Here is a 26,985-nt window from a genome sequence, read left to right on the forward strand (position 1 = left end):
AAAAAAACTTAGAAAGTTATAAATTAAATCTCTCAGCATAGTTTACAGGTTTCTTGCAAGAATTTTATAAAAATGGCCTGTTAGGTTTCACATCACATATCACACTTAGTTCCCAATTCACAACTTATCTGTGATTAATGCTTTTAGCACACTAAAATATGATCATTTGCATTAGCATTTTTAGTTTTTTGATGTAGCTACCAAGGCTACAAATGAGAATCATATGACATAGGTCTAGCTATGTAAAAGGCACCAAAAGTCTTCCTTATAAAATACTTGAGTATATGCAAGTAAATAGCTATGAATGTTGTGCATATGCAGATGTTTGTACACTAATACACACATAGACTCACACTTCCACATAGTATAGCTCTACTCATCTGAGCTTGCTTCAAATGAGAAAATTCCTACATGCAAATGCTTGTTCAGAAGGCTTTCAGATTACTACTTTAGACATCTAATTTTACTCTTAATACACTGAACTAAGACAAGATCCTAAATTTAGCAATCATACCTCTCTACGGTATAGATGAACTAATATTTACAACAGAAGTTCCCCCTTAAGATTGCATGCATCTGCAATGACATTTTGCTTGTGCTCATAACCATAAATGGAATAAAACTAAAATTAGGTTACAACAATAATAACAAAAATTGCTTCATGAATCTTCCTACCATACACCTTTGATTGATATTTAAGTGTATAACTTCAGTATTCCAGCCAACACTGTCAAACATTGTAAGCACAAAAAATTACAACCACACAGACAGCAAAGCAGAGCAAAGGTGAACTTAATCTCCTCCTCAACACCATAAATAACTTGAATGACAACTTTTAAGATAGTTAGGCTGCCTTTTGTGACATTGTACGTAATGTTCTAGACATCACCTTCTTTCGTGTAACAGTAATGCATATCACTGCATTTTATACACCTCCATTTATAAATTACTGTGCTCAAAGGCATATTCTTTTAAATCTACTACTTTACCCTGAGAAAATCTGAGACTCTGAAGCTCTCAAGACAGGTCATCATTTGATGAGCATCCTTCTGGACATTATAGCTTTGATTTAAATTACATGTTGATACTGTATAAACAAAGTTTCTAACATACCAGTACAAGTAGTTTGCCAACGTGGAATTTTTGCATGCCCGCGATATCAAGAAAGTGCAAAGGTCTTGCTGGAAGGGATTTAAGAAGAACAAAAAAAAAAAAAATAAAATTACAAAGAAATCTAAGCATCTGAGAGAGAGACAAAGTTAAGGAAAAACACCAAGTTTTAAGCACAAGAGCTGTGAGAGATATAAAAAAATCTTCTAAAATCGGAATCAAATCCCACCTAATATTTAAACCACAATAATTTAAATATTCCTTTAAATCCAGCAATACTACTGAAAGTTAAAGGTCTGCTACTCCAGAAATGTATTTACCAACATATAAAAAGCACATGATGTTCTACAAAAATAAACCTTTAATGTAATTTCTACTTATAATACGTTAGTCTTTCCTCCTATGCAATTGCATCTTGCTGGAAATGCCGTAACATTCAACTTCCAAAGAGATTTCCCACTCTGTTTTGTATCCAGAGCATCTAACAATCATGACGATGTTCTACATTTCAAGAAGACAAATTTGTATAAGATATACAGCATTTAGCTGCTTCTTTCAGATTTAATAGTCCAGGTAGCAAGAAATCTGTGTATCTTTACTGATATGTTCAATTTGAGGCTTATTTTCTATGCAGTATTAAGACTCAAATAGGACAACTTGCAACAGGGAATGGATCATTAGTTCAAAGACCAATTAATATGCATATCAGATTAAAATCAGATTCCTTCAAAACATCTTCACCTTCTATCTTTCCCTTCCTCCCGTCCCATTCTTATTACTCGTCTACTTCTAGCATAAACTGAATATAGTCCTTGGCAGAAGTAAATCAACACAGTGTCTTACTTAGGTTCAAAAAAGATAACATGTCAAAGAATATGGCTACAGAAAGAACACATTGCAGAGACTGAAATATTTGGATAACTGTTTTCTATTAAAAGACTGTTTCAGAGCACCAAGAATACATGCAGTTTTCAGTGTCTAATCAGTATGTGATAGGATTTGCTATCATATAATAATTTTCTCCTTTACAGAAGAATACTTTAATTTCAATTTCCAGTACCCTAGCTTTGGATACTGTCATCATGGACATAAAGAGACACTCTCTAAAAAAAATTCAGTTAAGCTATTGCTATTTCCTTAGAATTTACTTTAAATCTATATTCTTTGGGCACTTTAAATATTCAGTAAGATTCACACAAAAGATCCAAATATTCACACACAAAAGCAAGAAACAATACCAGGTCACTAGAAAAGTACAACAAATACAAAGTAAATTGTGTGACTTACATCAAGGTTTTCATTTTCTGCAAGCTCTTTTGTCTTAGAAGTAAGAGGTGGAGAGGAAACAGGTGGAATAGGACTCATAATCTGGGAACTACAAAAAGGAAAGCACGTAATTGGTGTGATTCAAAATTCTAGCTTAGAGGCCAGGGAGCATGCATGGAAATCACAATGAATTTCACTTCCACAGCATAATAAATTCAGAAAACCAGAAGAGTTTCTTTGCTACCTCTCTTTGAAGGTAGCATCCCAACCCTGTTTCAGAACAAACTGCATGAACAGCAACTTTGACAGCTGCAGTTCCTGAAAACAGCAAAAATCTGTGCCCAGAGAGCTATACAGTTTATGCTTGTGAAGGACATTCACTTAAACAAACTTTGCATTTTATTACATCTTCCATTCAAAACAAGCAGACATAGATAGGAATTCAACAAATCTGCATTTTCAGGAGCTTTCTCAAATATTCTAAGATGAAACTGCTAATACACAACCACCTGCAAGCACTAGTCTTTGGAATGTAACTACACAGAGTAGACAAACACTTATCTGCAAGGCAAAGTTTTCAGATGGCAAATTTACCTGAAAGGAAGTAATTAAATAGCTCTCCTAAGATCTAAGTATCATTGCAGCATCAAAATACACCACCCTTCCCACAACACCCACTTGTATGGCTTTGCAGAAAGATCAATGAAAAGCTATAGAACTGTAATACAAAAAATATACCCTCATGTTACAAGTCATTAGAAGCTTAAGACTGAAAATACTGGAAATCTGTAACAAATGTTCACAGAAGACTTTGGTTACCAAGTTTGTTTGCACTTTGCTTAATATTTTATTAGCTAACTCAGTCTTTCTTTTGGATTCCTGCAAATATAAGAAGTATGCTTCCACAAATCTCCCCTTACACCTTCTTTCACAGAAGCAGGATTAAATTTCTTTTCACTTCAAATTGACTGGACTTTTAGTTCCACATTCAGGGATGAAAGCGGGAAGTGGAACCTCATATGACTTCCGTGAAGACATCTTAACTTTTGCAAATACAGAAGGAAGCAACAGCAGTGTTTTTCCTGCTCTACAGAAGTTTTCTTCGTTTTGTGTAGTAAGATCAAAGGCCACAACTTTAACATTGCTCTGTAAACTATGTGTAATCAGGAAACACATTTCATGAATGGTCAGGATTTGTTAGGTTTGCTTTTATTCTTGGGTTTTTTTAATGTTCAGATTATAAAATAACATGATGAATATGCAAAGCTCCCCTAAAAAGAAGAAACAATTTGATGTCTTAGAATATTACATGTTTCTGCCTTTCTGCTGGAAGTCTGAGCTTCTTACCTGTCTATTTCTGGAGCATTAGATGCAGATGTTGTCATAGTTTCTGACATGGAACCTTGACTGTCCCTCTTACTAGGCTCCAGGCCATTCTTTATGTCATCAAAGTTTTCATATTTCAATGCTTGGACTAACTGTAGCAGGTACATCAGCAAATCCTTATGGAGGAAAAAATTCCAAGTGAAATAAGGGTGTCAATCAAAGCAAACTAGAACTCCTTCTGTTTACAAAATTCTAATTTACAGATAAACTTAGGATTGCTTCCAGCATCCACAGAATAAAGCTTTCAATTTGTGTCTCAAAAGAAGAAAACTGAAAATTCAAGCATAAATTGGACTATGGTAACAAGAATGGAGACTCTCTCTTCTCTTATGGACTATTTTTTTTTATCCTTTGCATTATGAACAAAAATAAAATTTAAACCTTTGGGGAACGTAGTTAACAATGGTTAAATGTTGTTACAAAGTTAAATGTTTTAACACAAGTAACAAATTGTGATTAGTTAGATTAAAACCCAGTACTGTTGTTCATGTATAAAAGGGGAGTGGAACTGGGGAGGAGATGGGGTGCCAATCTTCGTGGAGGGGCAGAGAAACTTTCAGGAGTATTACATCATAGAACACAACCACAATTTAAATCAAGATTGGAAGAGAGACCAACCAATGGGAGGCGAGAATTCCAAAATGATTGGCCAAGACTGCTCCAACTTATAAGCCCACCAGCAACGGAGAAATAGAGCTATCACAGCACGGACCCTGAGCGCCCCAATCAGGAGACAAGAGAGACTTTAAGAGGCTGGCGTATCTGACACCCGGGTCTTTCTTTGGAACCGGTTTCCCTGGAAACACCCTTACAATTACTAAGTTGTTCAAACACTCTCAGGACTAGCCAGAGGCTCTTGCTTCCACTTGTTCCTGTTGTAATAAACAGGCTTACCTTTTTAATTAACCTGCCTCCTTTTTGTTACTCTAAAGTTTCTTTCTAAGCCTGTTCACAACATTTGTGTAGCTAGGGATGGAAGAGAAAAAACGCATATCTAATCTATTTTAGATTAAAGAATGGATTTTAAACTATTTGCTGTTTAAAATAATTTTGTTGTCTTTACTGTTCTTCTGTTTACTTACCTTCCAGTACTTTGTAAAGGGTATATTTTTAATGTCAAAGCAGTACGACCTAGGCTATTGAAGTAAGCTTGAAAAAATATTATATATTTATGCTCCCTATTTTAAACTCTATTGATTGCTAAAGATTCAAGAGTTATGGTAATACATTCAAACCTGGGTTTGTTTTTTTTTTTTTAATTGTCAAAATAAAAATATATAAATCACTGATATTTAACATATTAGATTGTTTTTAGTGGGCTCTATTCAAAATCACGGCTCATCACATTCTAATCAGTATACAATTACAAAGACCTCATTTCCACAGATAATCTTCTACTCATTTTCTTTAGCAAAAGAGTATGATTATATACTGAATTCACCAGATGGATCTGCTGAAAATCCTTCCATTGACTATAAGTTCAGAGCACTTCCTCAGGTTAACACTCAAAATTTATCACTGGTTTTTGGTGAGAGGGTACTGCTGTTTTACCTTGTTTAACAAAACCAGCTACTACTGGCAGTTCATTCTAAGACAATTTTCAATGTGTGACACTTAATAATGCAAAGACTGCTCCCCAAAAACCTTACAATAAATAGCAACACAATGAATCATCTTTTGCTTTCCTTTACCATCATTCACTAAAATGATGGTAAGAAGTAGCAAACATTTCAAGGACTCAATGAGATCAAAAATCCTGAGACCAGCTGACTTTTCCATGTACCAACAGACCAGGGAATACCTCATCGTCAGCCTGCTGAAGCCTGGCAACAGCATAGCGCCGCACTGTTGGGTTGGTGAAGTGAGATGACAAAAGCTCCAGAGAGTCTTCCACATCCATGGGCTTCCATTTGCCCAGCAGCTCCAGTGCTTGCTTTGCCTCCTGTGGTAGATCCCAGTTTACACACTTCAGGAACTTTGTTAAGGCCTAAATAGGAGATTGGACAATTCATCAGTAGAAATCTAGCCAAAGGAAATTATTTCAAAAATTAATGTCTCACACAAAGGTAGAACTAGATTCAGATTATATTTACATAAGCAGAGACCTGGAAAAGCTTACTGATATAAGTGGCAAGGTCCCTTCCAGCCCAAACCATTTAACAACTCAACTCACCTTCTCCTGATGAGTAAGGTAATATCTGAATTTCCACACCAAATCCTGTTCCTCATAGGTTAGTTGCTTTGTTGGTGGGTAACTCACTATGATCTATTTGATACATAGTCAGAAAGTGAGTTAAAAAACATGGAATAGGCATAATCAACAAGTTAACAAAGTATACTGTGAGAAAGCACAACACTGACAACACAAAATAGCTAGGGAAAAAAAAAAAAAAAGCTTTCCAACAACACAAAGCTATGGTATCATGGTGATGCTTCCAGTAACAAGTTGATTGAATTGACAGTGCAGGCAAACAGTTGCTTTAAGTGTACCACTCACACCTACATGACATGCACAGAATACACATTCTTAACCCCTCTAAATGGTTAAAAAAAAGGAACAAGCACCTTGTGTTCCTTTCTGAGTTGCGCTCTTCTATCTAAATACTCTGATACATTTCATTCATGATTTTCTATAAACTAAAATGAACTGTATTTTCCTTAAACTGTCACCATATATTATTACCAACCTACTGACTAAAATTGAACTTAGCTATCATATGGCTGACTTACATTCAGCTGGTCTCGTGTAGTTGCATTAGGCTTCAGGTCATGATCAGAGGGTCCACTTCTTAAACTTCGAGCAAGTTTGTGATGTTTGCTTTCTACTAAGTTCTCCTAAATGCAGAGGGTAAGTCAGTATTTATAAATACTAAATTTAGGAGAAAATTGCTAATGAAACAAAACCATCTAGAGAAGAGTCACCAGTCTTTTGAAAAATGCATGAAAAGGAAAATTCAAATCTGAAAGTACAGCATCTTCTGGTTTTTTTTGTTTATATTAGAAAAAAACTCCTTTAATAATACGTGGAGTGTTGTTGGGAGTTTTGAGGGTCTGTTCCAGTTTATGACTTAGCATTAACAAACCATACCTCGCCTTTTGGTGAATTGCTGCAAAACATAAGCATTTCAGTCAACACATCCATGATTGACAGCACTCAAATGTGCTAGACACTTCATAAACATTTTCTTTAGGATGATGTTTGCAGCATAAAGCTTTGTATGCAAGAAAAAACATGTCAAAAACTGGTCCCACTGTTAATACCATGTTAGCAACAGTAGGAGCCACAATAGGAGCCACAGTGCCAACGAGTTTTCAGCAGCCAAGGCAGTTTCCAGCATTGTCAGACTTGCTATTGCAGTGTTAGATTACACGGTGCTCAAACAGTGTTGCCAGTACAAGCCCACTTACATTAGGGTTCCCAAAGCTGCCAATACCAGTCCCACTGAATTGGCATCCACAATAATGGAAATCTTTTCTAGAACTGTACTTAGGCACTGTCTACATGAAAGACAACATACAAGAGAGTGTAGGGAGAAAATAATTTAACAGAGGAAGTGACCAAGAGTTATTGCACCAGTCTCTAAATTCTACATTCCTCTTCTTCAGCTCCCTCTTATCTTCCCACCCTCTGACCTCTTTTGCCAACAATCCCCCTCCTCTGCTTTCTTACACCTCAGAAGCAAGCACATTATGCATGGAAAGGGGAGATGAACATAAGCATTAAATCAATCCTTGTATTTTAGTCTAGAAGCAGCAGAAATAGAAAAAAAAATAAATACAAAATTCAAACCCACTGGTATTTCTCAACTGGTTAAATATATCTTGCCACTGGAATTTAGAAATATTTAAGATGGCAAGTTTTTATCTACATTTATGAAAAGTTCAACAGTATCTCTGTAATACAGATGGCACCACATGTAGCATGCTTACCATAGACATCTGGGGATCTGGAATCTTAACAATTTCAGGACTTGTTAAAATTGGAGATGATTCATCGCCATCCTGAATGACAAAAAGTTGAAGGCATATTAAACATCTCAAGTTTTAGGGAGAAAATGTATCACATTAATGCATTGTGAACTCTACTACAGTAGAAGAATGATTCAACTGCTGACAGTTTTAAAGCGAAAAAATAAAATAATAAACAGATTATTTTTCTTGTCTGTCTTTTTCCCAGATGAAAAATGATTTGGCAAGACAGATAGAAGTTCACCAGAGGAGATGCAGCTTGACAACTCACTACTATGATGCCACACAGGTGAATGGAGAAATTTGCCACCATTTGTCATGTGTCCTCTGGAAGCATGAAGAGAAACAAAACCAGGCTCTGTATTTCCACAAAATCCACAGTTTTCTAGAAAAACCCACCACATTGCAGAAAACATCTCCTAAAAGTTCAACACTTTAAAAATTCAACAGAAAGATCTATGTAACCTTGTCTATCAGACGTTCTACATGCTCAGAGTCTAAGGTGTGCTACCTAAATAAGACATGGAGAAGCTAAAAGATTCCTGTTTGAACCAGACACAAGGAAAAAAAACATAAAAGCCTGCCACCACATTACAAAAGTAGCAACTCTGTCTTATAGACACACAGCAATGTGGTTTTCTGCTTCATAACACAAGGGTAGCCAACATTAATAAAAGCTATGAAGAGACATTTCATTTAAAATACAGAATAAAACAGTCAAACTTGGAACAAAACAAGCTCAGCATAACATGTGTTCTGCTATGTTTTTACTGAGTCTGTTATAATTTATTTTGCTGTAAATTTGAGATCAGAATAAAATTTTTTGACATACCAACATTTCCCACAGTAACTAAGTTTTGAGCTAACTTGCTCAGGTTTCTTTCTGACCCAATCCTCTTTTTTTTCCTACTTTTCCAATCACATATGCCCTTTGGGATAGCTTTACTTTTATACTTTTCAGAAGTAACTTTCAAATGAGAGGTTGTTTCAGGGGGAGAATAATTCATCGCTAATAAGATACATGAGTTTAAAATTGCCATTAACCTCCCAGGAGAAACATCTTTTTTTCCTACTACATAAATTTTGTGTTGCTGGCTACAGTAAAATCTCTTATTATTAAAATGCTTCTTTAGAAAGACACTTTTAATTGCATTTACTAGTGTCCTACGCATTTCTGAAGTAACAATTTTGACAAAAGTCAAAGTAAAAGCAGTAAGAATATACATATCCTTCCTAGTTAAGGGAAATAAACACACAACACACAGTCTGCCTGTGGCTGATGATGATCTCAGAATATGAGCAGGTTGCTTTTCTCATTAGTCTTTAAAAAAAAGCATGCACTTAAACACTGAAGAGGCAAAGATGACATTTGCTTACAGTACTCCTGCTCTAAAAGCATACTGACTAAATAATGAACTTAGCTCTGACCTCAATGGACAGAAATAATAGCATCTAAGTATTTCCATAATAACAAAATATGCTGTATCACTAAAAGCAGACTGAACTGGGTTGGACTCACAGTGACACATCAGCATTCCAATTGTAATAAGCCTCTGCCATCTCACCAGGCAGAATGCTCAGATCATGTCACAGTAGTTTCATAAAGTCAAATTATATAAAAAACAATTAAATTGTTGCAGGTGGGATGAATCCTTCTCATAAACACATCTGATAACAGACCAATTTGTATCTACCAATACCTTATCTTCCAATTCTAAAATCTAAGGCTGCAATCTGACTTTGCCTTTATAGAAACAAAAGATTCCAATCTCCCAGTGACAAGTCTCCACTCTGTTTAGAACCTTCATGCAAAAACCTTGCATGAAAAACTTGACACAGGAGGGGATTCAGTAGCAACAAGCTACTAACTTGCTACTAACAAGCATTCAAACTCTTTAGAGTATCCAGGTTCCATGAGGATTCCCCAGGGATAAGCAATAGTAACACCCATTGTTGTATCTTTCCCTCAGTAAAAAAAATGATAAAATCAGATATATTAACTGAAAAAGGAAAGGTTTCAGACTGCTAAAAGTGGAACATTTACCCCACAATTAGAAGTCTGTGGCGGACATTAAAAATTCAAAACTCACCAGGATGAGAATGCCAAAAGCACTATTGTCTAAAATTTGCTTACTTACAAAACAAACAAACAAACAAAAAAAAAAAGAGCAAAGCCTTCCAGTGTGTCATGTCAAAATGTTTATAAATGAAGGTTAAGGAGTTTTTTTTTCCAAGACTAATGTTAAAAGAATGATTTGTACACTCATTGCTGGCAACTCTTTTTGGAACCTTTCAAAAGAAATGAAAATGACTGTTTATTTTAAACTCTTTGAATGTAGTCAGATCATGCTGCAGAATGAAGCTGACAAGTTCTAGCTATTCAGTTCAAGAACCAGGAAAACCATCCCAGTGTTTCACTGCATGACAGAACAAAGCCTTAAGCTCAACCAAAACTTGCCATGAAATCAAGTTTTTCCAAGCATCCATGGGACAAGTTACAGTGTCAGGAGCAAACATTTTGAAACAGACTGTTTAATGAAATACTCAAGAAGGCACAATGACATTATCTGTCCTGTGGACGATGTCAGCTGTTTAACTACCCTTTTGTAATTCTCCATTATACCTTGAGAGCAACATGTGCAGCACCACAACCCTGACCATACAAACCTACTAAACCAAACCAGTGCCTAAATTAGCACTTGAATTTGGCCAAGTGTATCCTTTTGTAGTGTCTTTCCTGGTCATGCCCATATAGACAGCTTTAGCTCACATCATGGAAATCTCAGAAATCCCTGACACCCTCTAACTGCCAACAACCAAGTGGGATGTGATTCAAAACAGACCAGAGCACAAGAACATGGTGCAGACACTGGGTTTTCAGCAGCCTCTTCCCTCAGTGAATCTGCTCCTCTTGGCTGCAACACTTCCTAGCACAGGCAGAGCCTGAAATGACCCTGCTATTTTGCCACCAGGAAACAAAAGCAACATCAGCATCAAACAGCACTGACCTGCTTTGAACTGCTGTGTTACAGAACTCTGAGGATATTTCACTACAATAAGATCAGTGTGTGTGACTTTATATTAGAGTCCATTTAAGTCAGCCCACAGAATTTGCAAAATTTTCCAAACCAGAAACATTCCTCTGTATTTGCCTGAAAATCAGTTTCATAGCATAAATAAATAAGGAGGTTCTATTTATCTTAATTTTTAACCAAAACACCATTTAAAGTAACACCAATGTAAACCAACATCTCCTCTAAAAAAAAAAAAAAAAAAGAAAAAGGACAACCAGTGGTGTAGACACTACTACTTCTACTTCTACTTTAAATCCATGAAAAGATATATGATAATCAAATTAATTTATCTTTTTTAATAAACTGGATGCAGCAGTGCAATCATTTACCCAAAATGTGACATGTTTCACTTGAAACCTGCACAAAAACACATTAGTGATAAATGCTGGTGTTATGTTGGTAAGTTACACAGAACTTCGGCCTAAATGGAGACTCAAAAGTGACGCTCTCATTACTAGCAGACCCTATTCCTCACGTCTCGAACACTGTATTTAAATGAAGTTAACACACAACATGGAAAGAGACACTGCCACCTCACTTCATAGTAATTGAATGTTGAGTCAAAGAACCCCATATCCTATCAGTCGCTGTTTAACAGGCTAGTTCTTCCTAAACACTTGAAAACAAATATATCAACAAAACTGTGACAAGTAATCTCCACTTTGACTATCGGTCACAGGCAGGTGACAACACAACCTTCTTTCATTATGCTCGGTGCACTGGATTGGCGATGCCTGATACACAGACTGCAGACTGTAATTGGAAGCATGACAAAACTGAGAAAACAGGCATTAATTTATGTACCATTTTCTACTGCTGTCACAAAAGGGTCAAGAACTTGTTGGAAAGCTACTTTGTAACAACAAATCCTTCAAACTGCAGTTAGTTGCAGCTCTAACATGTACTATTACACATTCAATTACTTTATTTCCGCAAGAGCAGCCAATTCATAGTTATTCTGCTCCATGCACTTTTAATATGCTTCAGAAACATCTGTTAAAAGAAAGATACATGCTTGCAGTCGGAATCTTCTGTCCTATATCGTGCACATCTGTAAAACCACAATGATGGAAAAACAAGAAGTCATGTGTGTAAATCAGGAATAATTAATCTATAATGGCAGGTTGCTGGAGGTAACTGAGAGAAGTCATATTTAGGAACGCCATGTTCATTTATAAAAAGAAAAGAGCCAAGAGGACACAATGCCACATGCTCATATCTTTGCACCTGTGAAAGGTATAACATGTTCTCATGTAAAGAGCTAGCTGTTAGTAAACTGTTGCAATATTTTGATAATATTCTGTTACGCTCTCCAGACAAGTATTTCCTTTATTTCCACAGAAGTAAGTAATGTTATTTTGTTCCTGGGGAAATCTGACACATTGTAGGTTGCATTGTGATTTGTAACACAAGATAGTTTTGCAACAGCACAGTCCTTTATAATTGCTAGTTCTAGGATAAGTATACAGAAGCACTGTGAAAAAAGCTATTCTAAAGGCAAAAAGGTTTGAAACGTGCGGAGAGGTCTCACTGTCAACTACAGTCCCCAAAAAGAAATGCTAAACAGCTAACCTAGACAGCTGCGTAAGACCCACTTTCATCCATTTTACCAAAATTCACCAAGAAACTAAAGTAAAAGAAAAACAAAGTCACAAAAAGAAAATCAAATCAACTGTCCCCTACCACAAAACCCACCAAAAATCTCCAACCAAACACTGCCCTCAGAAAATACTCCTGAAAGCCAAAACACTCCAAGTCTTAACTGTCACTGTATCAAATAGTTGAAGCAGATTCTGACCGGTTTTCTCTTTTTTTTTTTTCCCTAATCCTGCTTTTTGCTATCTATTACTGTATTTTTCACTGCCTTCTTCAAGAATTTTAAGTTAGATCACAGCTCTTTCAAGCCAGGCCAACCAGTAATAGCCACATACACCAAAATACTCGTAAGCCATTTTCCATTATGTTAACATTTTGTGTAATGAATTAAGCTTTTCAAAATTCTCAGAATAAATTCTGCTTAAAGTTAGTGCCGCTGGTCTCAAGAGCACTACAGGCTTTTTTCCTATCTTCTATCTCTTTCCAACAAAGCTGAATTATTCAGTAACTTTCTGACTTCTTAGGAATCTAAACACGGTGAAAAATCTAAGAGACAATTTTATTTGAAACCAGATTGCAGAAACACTGCTTTTTCCATCTCAGTGGGTCTTTCCACAATACATAGAGTGATAATGCCTTCCAATACCACACTGATGTCTGATAAGCTCACTGTCAATGCTTCATCCCATTAAATTTTGACTTTAGAAAAATACTGAAGGCATTGCTTTGCAGATCTGTTTCATAAACAGCAAGGAAAGATGCAAGAACTTCCAATCTAGAAGTCTTTTACTTAATTACACCACAGCATTTTCAGTACCGAAGACTGAACTTCTATATTTGTTCATTTTACAGAAAATATTCACCAGCAGAGCTCCTGTGCAAAATTTTAATAACTCAACTTCTATAAAGTTACCACTCAATACAGGTATATATCCTCCAGATCTAAGTCATAATTTTACATACAGCTACTCGAAAAGTACTGCTGGATGACTTAAAGAACTATAAATCAGAAAGTTTTTAATCACTCACACTTGTTAAATTCTGTAATCTTGAACTCTATTACACAAATGACTGACATCTGCAATCATGTTGCATCTATACTATTTGATTTGTATGTACATAAACAGTTGCACTGACAGCTGTCTGCTGCTCTACTGCAGCAGAATATTTCATCTCAGCAGAAAAACCCATTCATTTTAGGTGCATATGCTGCTTTTTAAAGACAACCATAAAGCCTGCAGGGCACATACCTTTTCGTAGTAAACTATTCCATATTCTTTATCATCGCACTTGACGCAACGGAATTCAATCATCAGGTACATAAAATTGGAGCTTCGTTTCTCCCTCTGAGGAAAAAGCCACCACAGATGTGTATCATTTTTTGCAGGGCATCAATTTTCAGCATTCTCAGTACAGCAATTACCCTACTTCCTTTGTGCTGTAACTGATTAATTAGGTTATCAGCTGTTGCAGCAATTATTTAGTTAATCATTTCATAGAACTACTTGAGACCATATCACCTCCTTCCTGACATTCTTACTACTTCACATTCCCACTTCATGATATATATATTCACACTTAACAGATGAAAACCTGTTTTCAACAGCAGCTTCCAGCTGTGGGCTAAAGGTATAAAAAATGCAAGGCAGAATAATCAGATGACCAGTGGGTAGTTGCTGTTTGCTTTTTTTGTCTAAATCATTACCCATAATTATGCACATCAAAGGAAAAAACAGAAGATATAGAAAAAGCAAATAATTTTTTAAACCAACACCATAAAAAAGACAGAATAAACTTGGACTACAAGATTAGATTTGCAGCTTACTCATCTTCAGTGGAAGATTTGCTCATGTGTGCATTTTTTAAATGCTTTACCTAGAGAAAGTGCCTAGAACTATAAAATCTGGGTGAGAAACAAGAAAGAAGTTTAACAATGAGTAATTTCAGTTCATTTAATGCATTCATAATGGCTTCACTTTCCACCACAGACAAAGTGGTTCTCTGTTTAAAGCACAGGTCTAAAAACTTTTATTTCACTGTACTTTCACTGCCATCAAAGAAGAAAAAAACTAAAGGAAAAAAATGGGATAAAAAAAAGGTAGGCTAATTTCTAAAAAACACTGATATATTTATAAAACCACAGATTTTAGGTGAAAAACGAATCTGACTTCCAAAGCTCCATTTATCAATAAGATAACAAAAATCTCAGGACACAGGAAAAAACAGAGTTCTTTGGTGCAAGACAAGTATAACAAATTAAACAGTTTGAGCTGATTTTGATCAATGAGGGTTAAAATCTCATTTAGGAATTAAACTACCAGATTATTTTATTTTTTAAAAATATTCCTTCAAAACTACAAATGCATTATCTGCATCCAAAGTTTAAAAAAAAATAAAGTTGAACAGGTCTGAAGCCAAGGAACAGGTCAAATGTCTAAAAAGCTCCCCATCACAACCTAAAATCCTAGAGCTAAGTTAGTCACGCCTAAGTGTTTGTTCCAAGCTGTTCCAAATTATTAACAAAGCCTGTCTTCTGTGATCAAGTTCACTTGAAGCTGAAAACAGCTAAGACAGCTGTGTACTGTGATGGATGAAGTGCTGGACATAAGCTGGCCATGTGCACTGGCTGCCCCAAAACCACCTCTGTGCTGAGGTGCTCCTCAGCAGGGTGGGCAGCAGGTCACGGGAGGGGACTCTGCCCCTCTGTGCTGTGAGACTCCACCTGCAGAGCTGCATCCACCTGAAGACAAAAAAGATATGGACCTGATGGAGGGAGTCCAGGAGGCCACTAAGATGCCCCAAGGGCTGGAGTACCTTTGCTTTTGAGACAGGATGGGAGAACTGGGGTTCTTCAGCCTGGAGGAGGCTCCAGGGCCGAGGCCCTTCTAGTGCCTAAAGGAGACCTGGAGAGGGACTTTAGACAAGGGCATGGATTGAGAAGACTACTGTGAGAGTGCTGAGGCCCTGGCACAGGTTGTCCAGAGAGACGGTAGAAACCTCATCCCCAAAAACATTCAAGGTCAGCCTGGACAGGGCCCAGAGTATCCGGATCCAATTGAAGATGTCCCTGCTCATTGCAGAGGGGTTGGACTAGATGGCCTTTAAAGGTCCCTTCCAAACCAATCTATTCTGTGATTCTCATTATTGCTAAAGTAAAATCAACTTTAAGCTTCCAAATAATTACTTTTTCCTTTACCATTTGCACTGGCAGTTGAAGGAAATAAAACCAAGCAGTTAAAAGCTAAGTCTCCTAAAGAAGTGAAGAATCATATTAGCATGATAAAACCCCCCAAAATTCCAAACCTGACCCTACAATGACTTACCTCATTGATCATTTCTATTTCTCTAAAGGTGAGTCTGTCCAGCCAATCCACTTTCACCATGTGACCTTGCCGATGAGACTTGGTGAGCTGCATGAAAAAACCACAATGATAACATTTAAATTGCTCAGAGCAAGAAAAAGAACAACAAAGTTATAACAGAGATACTAATGTGAAATCAGATGAAAGAAATACAGGACCTGAAAAAACTGTATTCACCTTGTATAGCATACACATAGTGACATAGTACACACCTTGTAAACAGCCAAACCATACCATAAAAATAAGTCTACTATCTAAAATACCAATCCCAGCAAAGACCATAATAATTATCCAAACATATCACCTTTGCATTTTTAACACAGCAAAACCAGGAACTTGTTTCTTAACTAAAGTCACGTAAAAAAGACATCCCATTTTTTGTATTAGTATGTTTCATATACTAAAACTCACCAAGCCAAACAAAAAGAAAGTGTTTATTAAAACTATCCATACTGAATAATTTTGGCCATGTCAGCCTTTCCTAAACAGGAAAGGCTCTTTCCATACTGGGACTATAACTGGGTCAACTGAAGATCTTAGAGGAAGTCATAGACAGCTTGCTTTCTCCTTTAGTCATCTGATAACTAGCACAAGTTTTATTACTATGTTTACAAACTGCTGTAGCAATAGCAAGAAAGTTGTTTAAAGGACTCCTTAAGAATGGAAGACAAGATGAGAGCATACTACTTGTAGTTTTAGATACACCAACACAATTTTTTATGAAACATCCAGAGAAGACCACTCAAATATGAAGATTGTCTTTTCAGCTGCTAAGAAATAACAACTGTTCTTCAAAAAATTCAGTAATTATTGCAGAATGCAAGAGGTGCAAAGGGACTAGAAGACATGAACTTCCTTCATCTCTCAAAGAAATTAGTATCTGTCTAGAAAATGGCTAGCAAATAGACCCCTCAAAATTATTCTTATTAGGGGAAAGGTTATAACCATTATTTCATTAACTTTGTTCTGTGGTCAGCCAGCCCGCCCATGAGCATCTGGATGTCAACAGGCCATACAGTGGCACAGACTGTCATTTCTTGCCCTAAGGGACAGGTAATACAGAGACCTAGGACAACAGGAATGAAGGTGCTGGATGCAGGAGAACACAACAGCAGCCTGCTACTTCCACATAGAACTGGAGATGGTATTAGTACAGAAAAGCACCACAGAAGATTTAAGACTTGGGATACACTGGGAGATGTCCAGGTTGCACAATCTGTCAGATATGTGCACTAGACCTTCCATAGCTCAACACTAGAGGGACACTAAAAGTAAAAGTCACTATGAAGATAGAGAAGTGAAGAGTGCACCGATTTTACTATTTCATTATTCTCTCTCAAATCCTCACTAAACTGATGTCTTAACAGTACAGGCACAAGTATGTTGGGCTAAAGCTTCTGTAATCAAAGTCTTGGAGAAAAAAAAAATTTTCACAAATTCTTAGTTCATTTTGTTGTTCACTTCACTAGAGAATAAAGAAAATGAAAGTTATTTTGTGTGTTTCAGAAGAAAATGATTAATATTTTAAACCTTAAAACCTTCCTTATAGAGGAAAAAAGTTGTAATACAACAATTAATTAGGTCTGCATACAAGACCTGGAAGATCTGTGAGCATATAGATATACAAGAAGAACTGTTGTCTTTAATTAATATTCACAGTTTAAATAAGAGAGAAGCTAGTATCCCCTTCAGGGAAAGAAGCATTCATTATTTGCCACTAAGTAAGATACATCCCTTTAGATAGTATCTCAATATTATTATTATCTAATTTCATTCAGCCAGCAGAAGGTGTGAGAGAAATTAATGGATCAAAAATAATTTAAGAGTACTTTAAGTAGAATAAATTAACACACCACTCATGGGAGAAACCTCTTGATGTCCACTCATGTTTGTGAATGCTAAAATACTCTTCCCATTAATATTCCTTAGAACACAAAAAAGCTGCATTCACAATGCCTCCGGAATGCAATGCCATGTTTTTTTTTTCATCAGTAGCAGTTTTACTAGCAACATTCATGTGTTTTGTGAGAGCACAACCATATGGCACCTCAACATGAAAGGGGAGACTTGCCACAGTATCTATTATTTAAAGTAACGTAAAACTCCTTGACCACCTAGTCACTGGTTTTATACAAATTCCATGTGACAAGAAAAAACACATACAGACAAACTCAGAAGCATGTGAAGAAAGGAGCTATCTTCTAGATGGAGAAAAGATCCTTCATAAGCTCTCCAAAGTTAGCTGTTATCTGGAAGATTCTAGTTTGGGCTCTGGTACCAGATATCAATCAATAGCACAATACTGGACAAGTCTGTTCAATAAACAGAAAAAAAAAACAAACCAAGAACAACAAAGCCCACACAAACTTGCCATGTGTGTACCTGAGTCCTAGGCCTTTTACCTATATTTAAATATACCTTCACACAAAGTAGCATGAGAAGGCATTCAGAAACTGATGAATAAGTCACAGAAGAACTGAAGCTGAGTATGTTTGAACAATGGCTATTTAGGAGTGACACATCACAAGAACCTCCTCTGCTATGTAAACAGCTGTGCAAATGAAAGCTTCCATATACACACTACCCAGAAACCCTAATTTCCCTAGCAACTGATGGAAAAATTGTTTTATAAAAAGGACTACAACAAAATATCTGTGAAAACGCTCCTCTTTCAGAAATTAGCATCTCCCAACACAGCTATCAGAAGAAAAGAATGGGGGCAGTGATGTTATTAGCTTTCTATTAGCCATTAACTACAACTCTCATATAGGATGTGAAGAATTCCCTCCTATTCCTCAGAGGCTGTGGGCCATCATCTTCCAAATGCCAAAACAACAGGATAAAACAGAATGAGCTATTTAAGACTGAAGTATGCTACTTTATTTGTGCTTTTTGAGCTAGAGAGAGTGAATGGTAATATCTGCACAACAGAACTAACATGAAAGGCATGGCCTACACTCTCAAAGCCTTTCTCAGAAACCCACGGAATCCAGTACATAACCATGTGATGAACTGGCAATTAGACTCGGTATTTAGTGCCTCTCTACAGAGATTCCTTAGGCCAGAGGGCATTTATTCTACTATGATTAAGAAATGGGGCACCACTGGCTTTAATGAGCTTTCCATTATAAATTCAGTGCAAACTACACTAATAAAACAGAGACCCTTAAATGAAAGCTAGTTTATCACTGTCATAATCTCTAGATGAGAAAATGGTTCTATCTTTCATTGGGAGTCCCACAAAGGTCTGCATAAAACCTAGGAGACCAAGATTAAGAAGAAAACTCACTGAATAAGCGGACTGAGCAGTTTGGAAGGCTTGGGGTAAGCTTACCTGAATAGTCAGAGATTATCTAGTAAAATAGCCCAGTAACTAACACACTCTGACCAATTGCAGTAGTTTTGATGGCAAGAATATACTCTGCCATCAAAAACTGGCAGGTAAAAATACTAAAATACATATTTGTGAGCTAAAATTAAAGAAACTTTGGTTAATTTCTGCAGTTCTATTCAAGTTCTTTCTAATGTACAGGCATGACACACACTTCTGAACACTGCGCCAGACAGTCTCAAAGATAATGGATGCCTTTTGAAAGAAACCTGACTGTCCTCAGGAGTCACTGTTAGGAGAGGCTCCTATTAAACCTGTTAGAATGTTGACTTTAAGCATCTTCAAGGCATATTCATGTTTCCATTCTTTACCGAAAAATTCAGCTCTTAAGTTGTTCCAACAGAATGCTATGTGTAATAGAAGGTTTTTTAAAAAAACACTTCAGAAGCAATTAAACATGATCTGCTTTACTCCTTTGTATAAATCCTGTGGAACACCTAAATAACCAAAGGAAGAAAGCTATCACGTGAGAAAACAGCACTGGAAGCTGTCTTCATTTCTCTCCAGTGAAGTGCATGCTTGTCACATACATTTTAAAGGTTACTTGCTATTCCATTACCTTTGCCAAGCGGCTCATTTGATCTTCAGAGACTGTACTGCTGGTTCTCCCAGGAGTTTTGGTGGGCTCGGAGCCATCAGCTTCTACATTGGGCCAGACTTTCAAGTCATGCATTCCTTGTCGAAACATACTGCATGGAGAAATGAAGAATCACTTCAGTAAATTCAAAATAATACAGCTGTCAGGAATCAAAGTTGAGCAGCAGCTGCAAGAAAATGAACTTGCTTCCTTTGCCAAAACTACAAAATTGCATAATTGAACTCTACTGCCTAAGTGCCTTGCACCTTGTGTTCCCTACAACCTTTATTTTACTGGCACATGGAGTTTAGAAGAAAATCGTGAAGTCAGAGATAACTTATTTGGAAAGTGGAAGAAAAATGGGTAATTCCCAAAGCCAGTCGGGTGGTACAAACACAAACTGAGGAGAAAGCTCAACTTTCATAGTTTTATTATTTGTAATTAAGCAGAAAGTATTCCTCTTGACTTGCAAATTATAACAGTAACCCTAGGTCGGCCAGTATGAAAAAAATCAACTAAAAAACTACCTAAGTTGCATTTGAAGGTCAACGGCTATAAAGCAGAATCCTGAGCTGCCAAAAAAAAAAAAAAAAACAAAAAACAAAACAAAACCCAAAACAAAAAAAAAAAAAAAAAAAAAAAAAAAAAAAAAAAAAACCCACCATGAAAAAAATGCCACAACTCTCCACACACCACTTTCTCCACCAATGCTTGAAATTGAATTAGTAATTGAAAGTGTGCAGTGAACAGAACTTTGCAGGGTAACTGACCACATCTTTTCCCTGCAAAACCCTGCTTACCTTGCACATTTGTGCTGATCCACCCATAAAAAATACCCCAAGAAATCAAGTGTATTCATTACCTTTGCAAATAAGAGCTGATCATTTAACTCTAAAAACTTCAGGTAAATACAACTGACAAGAACATTTTAAAAAGCGGACCATTAAAAATGAGAAATAACAACTAGAAAGACCATCTGACCTTTAATTTACACATCACTTCATGAAGTATTATTACAAGTGTTTTCTTTTAAAAGCTACAAAACTCAAAAATATTTTGTTGGTTTATCTCAATCTACTTCATCCAAGTTCCACATGCTGGAAGTAAGACTTATAAATGAAATTTATTTTTATCTTTTTCCAGGTACTGTGCTTTAATGCCTTAACAGCTACCAGCCGTCTTTGGGGCACAGTCCAATTGATCAGGTTCAATTTTTTGCCTTAAGGCAATGTCATCCTTTTTTGTTAAAGCAGTATCCTCAATGAGAGAGATACAATCTCTCTCTACAGTCCCTTTGTGCATTCTAGCATCATTAGAGCAGCTTTCCTAACGATAATCTAAACTTTTCCTGCACTTCAGTCTAACCTTATTACTTCTCATCCACTGGCAAGACAAAACAGGCTATTTCTCCTCATTTACCAGCAGTATATACATACTAGAAAAATGTTCCTACATTCTTTTTTTTCAGCCTGACTAGGCATAACGCTTCCTCTATCACACCTATTTGCTATACATTCAATGATACAGACTCCCAGTAGTCTGAAATTTGACTGAAGCTGGTTAGAAAGAACAGAATACACCCCATCTGAGTGGAAAAGGAAAGGATAAGAAAAGAAAATGGTGCAGAAGTGTCTCTTATGCATATATTTGTAAACCATTTATATAGTCAATGTTGTTCGCACATTTTACAAGAGCACCGTGATGCTGAACCACACAAAATTTAAGATTCACTCTAAAATACAAGTCTGTTCCTCTCTTTTCCTGGGCAGCTGCTCCCCACTCTGTATGCGATAATAATCAATTGCAAAAAAGTACCTGTGCCTCTTAATCTTCCTTAGACCACAACCTGTTTTTTCAGTCTCCTTTTCACTTAGGCAAGATTCTTTCGAAGTATTATTCACCACATAGATTATTATTGTAATCCTTCCCACCTTAGTCTTACCATCCACAAATTTACTGAACATACCTTCTATTGGATCATAGCATATTAACTTTGAAGAGTGCTGCTTTACTGAGTGACATTTTACTCCCTAAAAATAACAGTGCATTCACAGCCTAATTGCAAGCCAATTAAACAATTTTTTTTAAGTAATCAGTAATGGCATCCATGCAGTATAAGGCTGTAGACGTGATTTCAGCACTTGCCATCTTAAAATCCAAGCTTGCAGATCATAAAAAAAAAGAAAAAAGGTATCATACAGAAGACTTCTTTTATACAATACTGCAGCAAATGTGAAATTATACTCACTCAGAAATAATCAGGAGCAAATCACCTTTGTGTCTGATTTTTCAAACATGGAACTGTTAACCTAGTTTAGAAAATATTTAAAAACTTCTCTCTCATAACCCATCCTGCATTACTATTCACAGGTGGGTTTTAAATGTGCACCAAAGAATAAAAAGCAGTATACCCATATTTTCCAAAGAGCGAGACCGTTGTTCCTCCCACAGGAACGGCTTTACCAGGTCCATACACATCCCAGATGGTCAGAGCCACCTGAGCATTTCGAGGCAAGTCTGGATACTTCACAGGCAGCTTCAGCCACTCATTCCAGCTGAAGAGAAACACAATTTATTAGTCATAAAGCTTTACAATTCAAGTTACTCTCTATTAGAGAGAGTAATACAACCCAGATTCTCCTCAGAATAAAAATTTCTTAGGGCAAATGGACTATTTTCCTGTGGGCTTTGACCATTCAAACACCTGACTGGAACATGACTAAAAGGCTACAGAACAAAAGAAAAGTATTCTGGCTTGATGACTGAGTAGCAAGGATCAGGCTGTCAGCCAGCAGCATGAAAATGTATCATTTCAGGCCCCAAAAGTTACTTAAAGTAGCAATACATGCCCAAGCACACATGTAGCATTTTATCACTTACCCTTTACACAAAAAAGCTTGCTTTTGAGCTGGATGGATAACACTAACTACATGGACACTTGAAGAAACATAAGCCATTTTGTAGAAGAGAACAGAAAACAAATCTTTCTGACAGAAACAAACACTTGATGGCCCCACTAACTAGGAAGAATATGAAATAAAAGGCAAGACACTTACTTCCATCTAGTGCTAAAAGCCTTGTAGGAAGTTCTAACTGGAAGAGCAAGCGGCTTCCCCTCTGCAAACACCTGACAAGTTACATACAAGTCAGAGCAAGTCTCTTGGTACAGTCCTGAGAACTTCAGCATTGGATCTTCTAGGACAGCTTTGTAGCTTTTCTGTTCTCTTTTCCCTTCCAGACTTCCTCTAAGGAGGAGAGGGCAGAGGAGGAGGAAAAGAAGAAAACATAAGTAAAGTGTAACTTATTCCATCCATAGTAAAATCCTATCGCATTTCCAAAGCTTATATTTAGATCACCCAGTATTGAGGCTATTTTCACTTTGCATTACTGCTTGTAGTGAAATCCAAACACCAGAGAGGAACTCAGGATGTGAAATGCCGAGCAAACACGGAATGTACTGCTGTACTGATTTAGGCAGGGATAAGGGGAAGAGCAGGGAAGGCAAGAATTACTTGTTTGTCTTTTAAACTGAGGTAACTTCTAGTACAACCCGTGGATTATCATACAGACCTTAAGTAGGGCAACAACAAATGAGAAGACATATGCTGCTGTTATTGAAACAGACAAAACAAACATGAGATTGCATGTGCTCCAAACACTATTGGAAAACTAAAACCCAAAACAACTATGGTAAGTAAATTTTTAAGATCTATGAAACGTAGGACTGGTTTTGGAAGTCAAGCATCTCTCAAATCCACAAAAAACAAAGTTCACTTCAAATAAAATTTGGTGAAAGCCTTGCAGCACTTTGCACAATGTTACTATTAATAGGAAATCTCAGACTCCAGCTATACCACAATTAAAACAGTCATGCACATTAAATATGCACATGCATATTAGATATCTGTCTGTGGATGTACAAGTTAAAACAAAAAAAAAAAAAAAAATGAGGTGATGGTGATGGGAAAACATGTAAGATCAATCCTCCACCAAACAAAAATCTATTTGTTTCCACAAAACCATTTCAGAGTAAATTAACAAGTTACTTGCATGGAACTGGCACTGCACATTCTAAGGATGACACACACTTCTATGTGCTAAAACAAAAACAAAAAAAAAAAAACTGCCAGTTTTAATTTTGTTTGGTGGAATGAACTATCAAAGAGGTCACATGAATCTGACTCCCAATGGCACAGAACAGTGTGGGCTGGCAGGGACCTTAAAGATCATCCAGTACCAATCCCTGTCATGAGCAGGGCCACATTCCACTATCATAACCTGTTCAGAAATTAAACAACCCTTAACAAGCTTCTCCAAGTTAGTTTGCCAGAAAAGTGCAAGATACTCTAATATTCCACCGTTGGGTACATTGCATTTGAAAGTCAGCCACATCTCTCCTACTTCTAAAACTTCTCATTGCTGTGATGAAGAAAAGTAACTTAAAAAACAAACCAAAAATTACATCACTGTGTGGAAACTCCAGCTTCAACAAAAGTGCTTCCATGTGCTCAGGTAGGAATATATTTACATGCTGCAGTACCTGGATCTTGCTACAGTAAAACACCCCACTAAGACCACCATGCTTTCACAGGAGCATGGAAACAAGCAGCAAGAGCATCACCAGTTTATCTCCTTCCCTTAACACTCAGGAGTGAGCTGTGACACACTGGTGGCCCTCCAAATCCTGAAGGGAACTTACAGGAAAGAACAGGCAAGACTATTTACAGAAGCATGTAGCGACAGGGCAGGGGAGACGGCTTCAGACAGAGCAGATTTAGACTAATTAGAAACTAATTCTTTACTGTGACAGTGGTAATGCCCTGGCACAGGTTGCTCAGAGCAGCTGTAGCTGCCCCATCCCTGGGAGCATCAAAGGCCAGGCTGGACGGGGCTGGGACCAACCTGGGAGAGTGGAACGTGTCCCTGTCTACGGCAGGCGGTGTTACAGGATATGCTTTAAAGGTCCCTTGCAACGCAAACCAATCTGTGATTCTATGACAGGTGAGAGGCCATGGGAGCCTGCACAGACAATCGCTGCCTTGGAGCACCTGAGGACACGGCACATCTGACACGCGTTCGCAGCACGGCTCCAGCCCGACCCGTCGCCTCCCCGCGGGCCGGGACGCTGGCAGGGAGCTGAGCCAGCACCCGGAGCTGAGCCAGCACTGCCTGTGCCCGGGCACCGCCGGGCTGCGGCACCAGCGCACCCCGCGGAGCTGCGGGCGGCCCGGTACCCCCCCCAAGGCGGCAGCCACCGCTTCCCTCTGAGTCCCGACGCCGCTCACTCACATCTTCAGCTGCACGTTGATGTCCAGGTCGCAGCTGTAAACATAATAAAGCCTCTCGGTCTTGCCCATGGCCGCCGCTGCCGCCTCTGCCGATCCCCGCCTGCCCCCTCAGCGCCCGCGGGCAGCAGCACCGGCCTCCCCGGCCGCTCTCCGGGCATGCGCCGCCGCCGCCATCTTGAGTAAGGGAGGAAGGAGCGGTGCCGGCCCTTGACTAAAATGGCCGCCGGCCCGCGGCCGCCCCCGCCCCCCCCGCCCCGCCCCGCCCAGCGCCGTGTGCGCGCGGCGCGCGACATGGCGGCGGCGGCGCGGGGGGCGGGGTGCCGCTGGAGGGCGGAGAGGGCTGGAGCGCGGCGGCAGCCTCACAGAATCACGGAGTATCCTGAAGGGACCCACGGGGATCATCGAGTCCAGCTCCTGGCCCTGCACAGGATGCCCTAACTACATGGTAGGAGCCGCGTGTCTGAGGGCTGCCCATGGGCTTCTTAAACTCACACAGGTTTGGTGTTGTAACCACATCCCTGGGCGGTCTGATCCAGTGCCTAGCCACCCTCTGGGATAAAAACCTGTTCCTGAAATCCAACCTCACCTGAGTCAGCCTCAGGCCATTCCTTCAGATCCTATTGCTGGTCGCAAGAATGAAGAGATCAGTACTCGCCCCTCCTCTTCCCCTCGTGAGGATCTCGAAGACCGCAATGAGGTGTCCCCTCAATCTCCTCCAGGCCTGACAAACCAAGTGATCTCTGCTACTGCTCTTAAGGCTTCACTTCCAGACCTTTCACGATCCTCATAGCCTCCTTTGGACCCTTATAGAATGGTCTGGCTTAGAAGGGGAATTAAAGCTCCTTTATTTCCAACCTCCTGCCATGGGCAGGGACACCTTCCCAGGTGTCCGTCCCCTAGACCAGGGCTGCCCCCGGAGCTCAGAGCTCCATCCAACTATGCCATTATTTATACATAGAAGTTCAGAGTTAATAACTTTTCCAGCAAAGCCCCTCCATTATGGTTAATTAAGTAGTTTTCATAAAAGTTAAATAATCTCAGCTCAAGGAAAGGGTCTTCCCCAGGGCAGGGGTCACACAATGATCCTACATCTGGCACAGGCATCCAGAAACTGCCCACAACATAAAGAGTGTAAAATAATATAGGACTTTAAAAAAAAATAGTGTTTTGAGAATTAATACAGATTGTTAGCACCTTTAAGTGACAAAAATACAGATACTATGTGCATATAATTACTATTTTCCTACACTTATTCTCTCTATGTAGGTAAAGCAGCCAGCACTCACAAACAGAATTTTTGTGTTTTATGATCCACCACAACTGCTGAACTTCTCAGGACTGCTGAACAAAAGTATAAAAAGTGCTATTTTGCTCTAGCTTGCTGTACTTAAAACACTTTTGGTCCTGAGGAAGCATCCAGACAGGTGCTCTCCCACAGCACAGCTCAGACTAAAAAAAAATGTAATTGTCACCTGAAAACAGTGTTTTCTCTTCCATTTTCACAGGAGGACAGGGTTAACAGGTGGACGTGGAAGGACATCTCAGCTAGTCCTTTTCTCCTGCAAATCAGCAGCTAGGAGGGAAGAGGCCAAAGCAGGGAAGCAACGCTTCTTTAAAGAGAAGGACTTTTCCACCTCAACAATTTTTTTTCCCTCCTCAGGTGCTGTGACCAGAAAGTATTCCCTTCCTATTTCTCCAAGACAAATAGGAAACTGGAGAAGTCCATAACCCAGAACCTGTATCACTAAAATTAAGTCTTTGCTTTCCAGCACCACCATGCTGGCATGTATCATGAGTGCAAAACATAAGTATAATTAAATTAACACATTCCTCTGCACAATAAAGGTGATTTTTTTATCCATCTTTTCTATCTTAATTCTTCACTTTCTGGTCACATTTACAGTTTCAGCAGTCTTGGCAGCTGCCATTCATTTGTTGCCTGCCTCATAATTTTTGATGTCTTCTG

General features: G+C 38.2%; 1 protein-coding gene across 6 annotated transcripts in view; it reads right to left on the minus strand.

The window, feature by feature from the left end:
* The window catches only part of PIK3C3 (phosphatidylinositol 3-kinase catalytic subunit type 3), a 67,413-nt gene extending 42,226 nt beyond the window's left edge, over positions 1-25,187 (minus strand). For 4 of the 6 annotated variants that reach the window (XR_010994489.1, XR_010994491.1, XR_010994490.1 and 1 more), the window contains exons 1-14: positions 25,021-25,187; positions 22,788-22,976; positions 22,143-22,286; positions 19,714-19,843; positions 15,725-15,811; positions 13,652-13,747; positions 7,693-7,764; positions 7,171-7,260; positions 6,493-6,597; positions 5,936-6,028; positions 5,564-5,749; positions 3,724-3,878; positions 2,398-2,485; positions 1,114-1,181 (exon numbers count right to left, since the gene is read on the minus strand). Coding sequence is in view for 3 of the 6 variants with exons in the window: in XM_068176515.1 (XP_068032616.1) it covers positions 1,114-1,181; positions 2,398-2,485; positions 3,724-3,878; positions 5,564-5,749; positions 5,936-6,028; positions 6,493-6,597; positions 7,171-7,260; positions 7,693-7,764; positions 13,652-13,747; positions 15,725-15,811; positions 19,714-19,843; positions 22,143-22,286; positions 22,788-22,976; positions 25,021-25,088 (1,571 nt within the window). In the remaining 3 variants the exon portion in view is untranslated. The remainder of the gene's footprint in view (positions 1-1,113; positions 1,182-2,397; positions 2,486-3,723; positions 3,879-5,563; positions 5,750-5,935; positions 6,029-6,492; positions 6,598-7,170; positions 7,261-7,692; positions 7,765-13,651; positions 13,748-15,724; positions 15,812-19,713; positions 19,844-22,142; positions 22,287-22,787; positions 22,977-25,020) is intronic. The other 2 variants (XM_068176514.1, XM_068176516.1) reach the window with 2 other exon arrangements.
* Positions 25,188-26,985: the final 1,798 nt, after the last annotated feature.

Source organism: Anomalospiza imberbis, chromosome Z, assembly GCF_031753505.1.
Source record: "Anomalospiza imberbis isolate Cuckoo-Finch-1a 21T00152 chromosome Z, ASM3175350v1, whole genome shotgun sequence".
Classification (NCBI taxonomy): Eukaryota; Metazoa; Chordata; class Aves; order Passeriformes; family Viduidae; genus Anomalospiza; species Anomalospiza imberbis.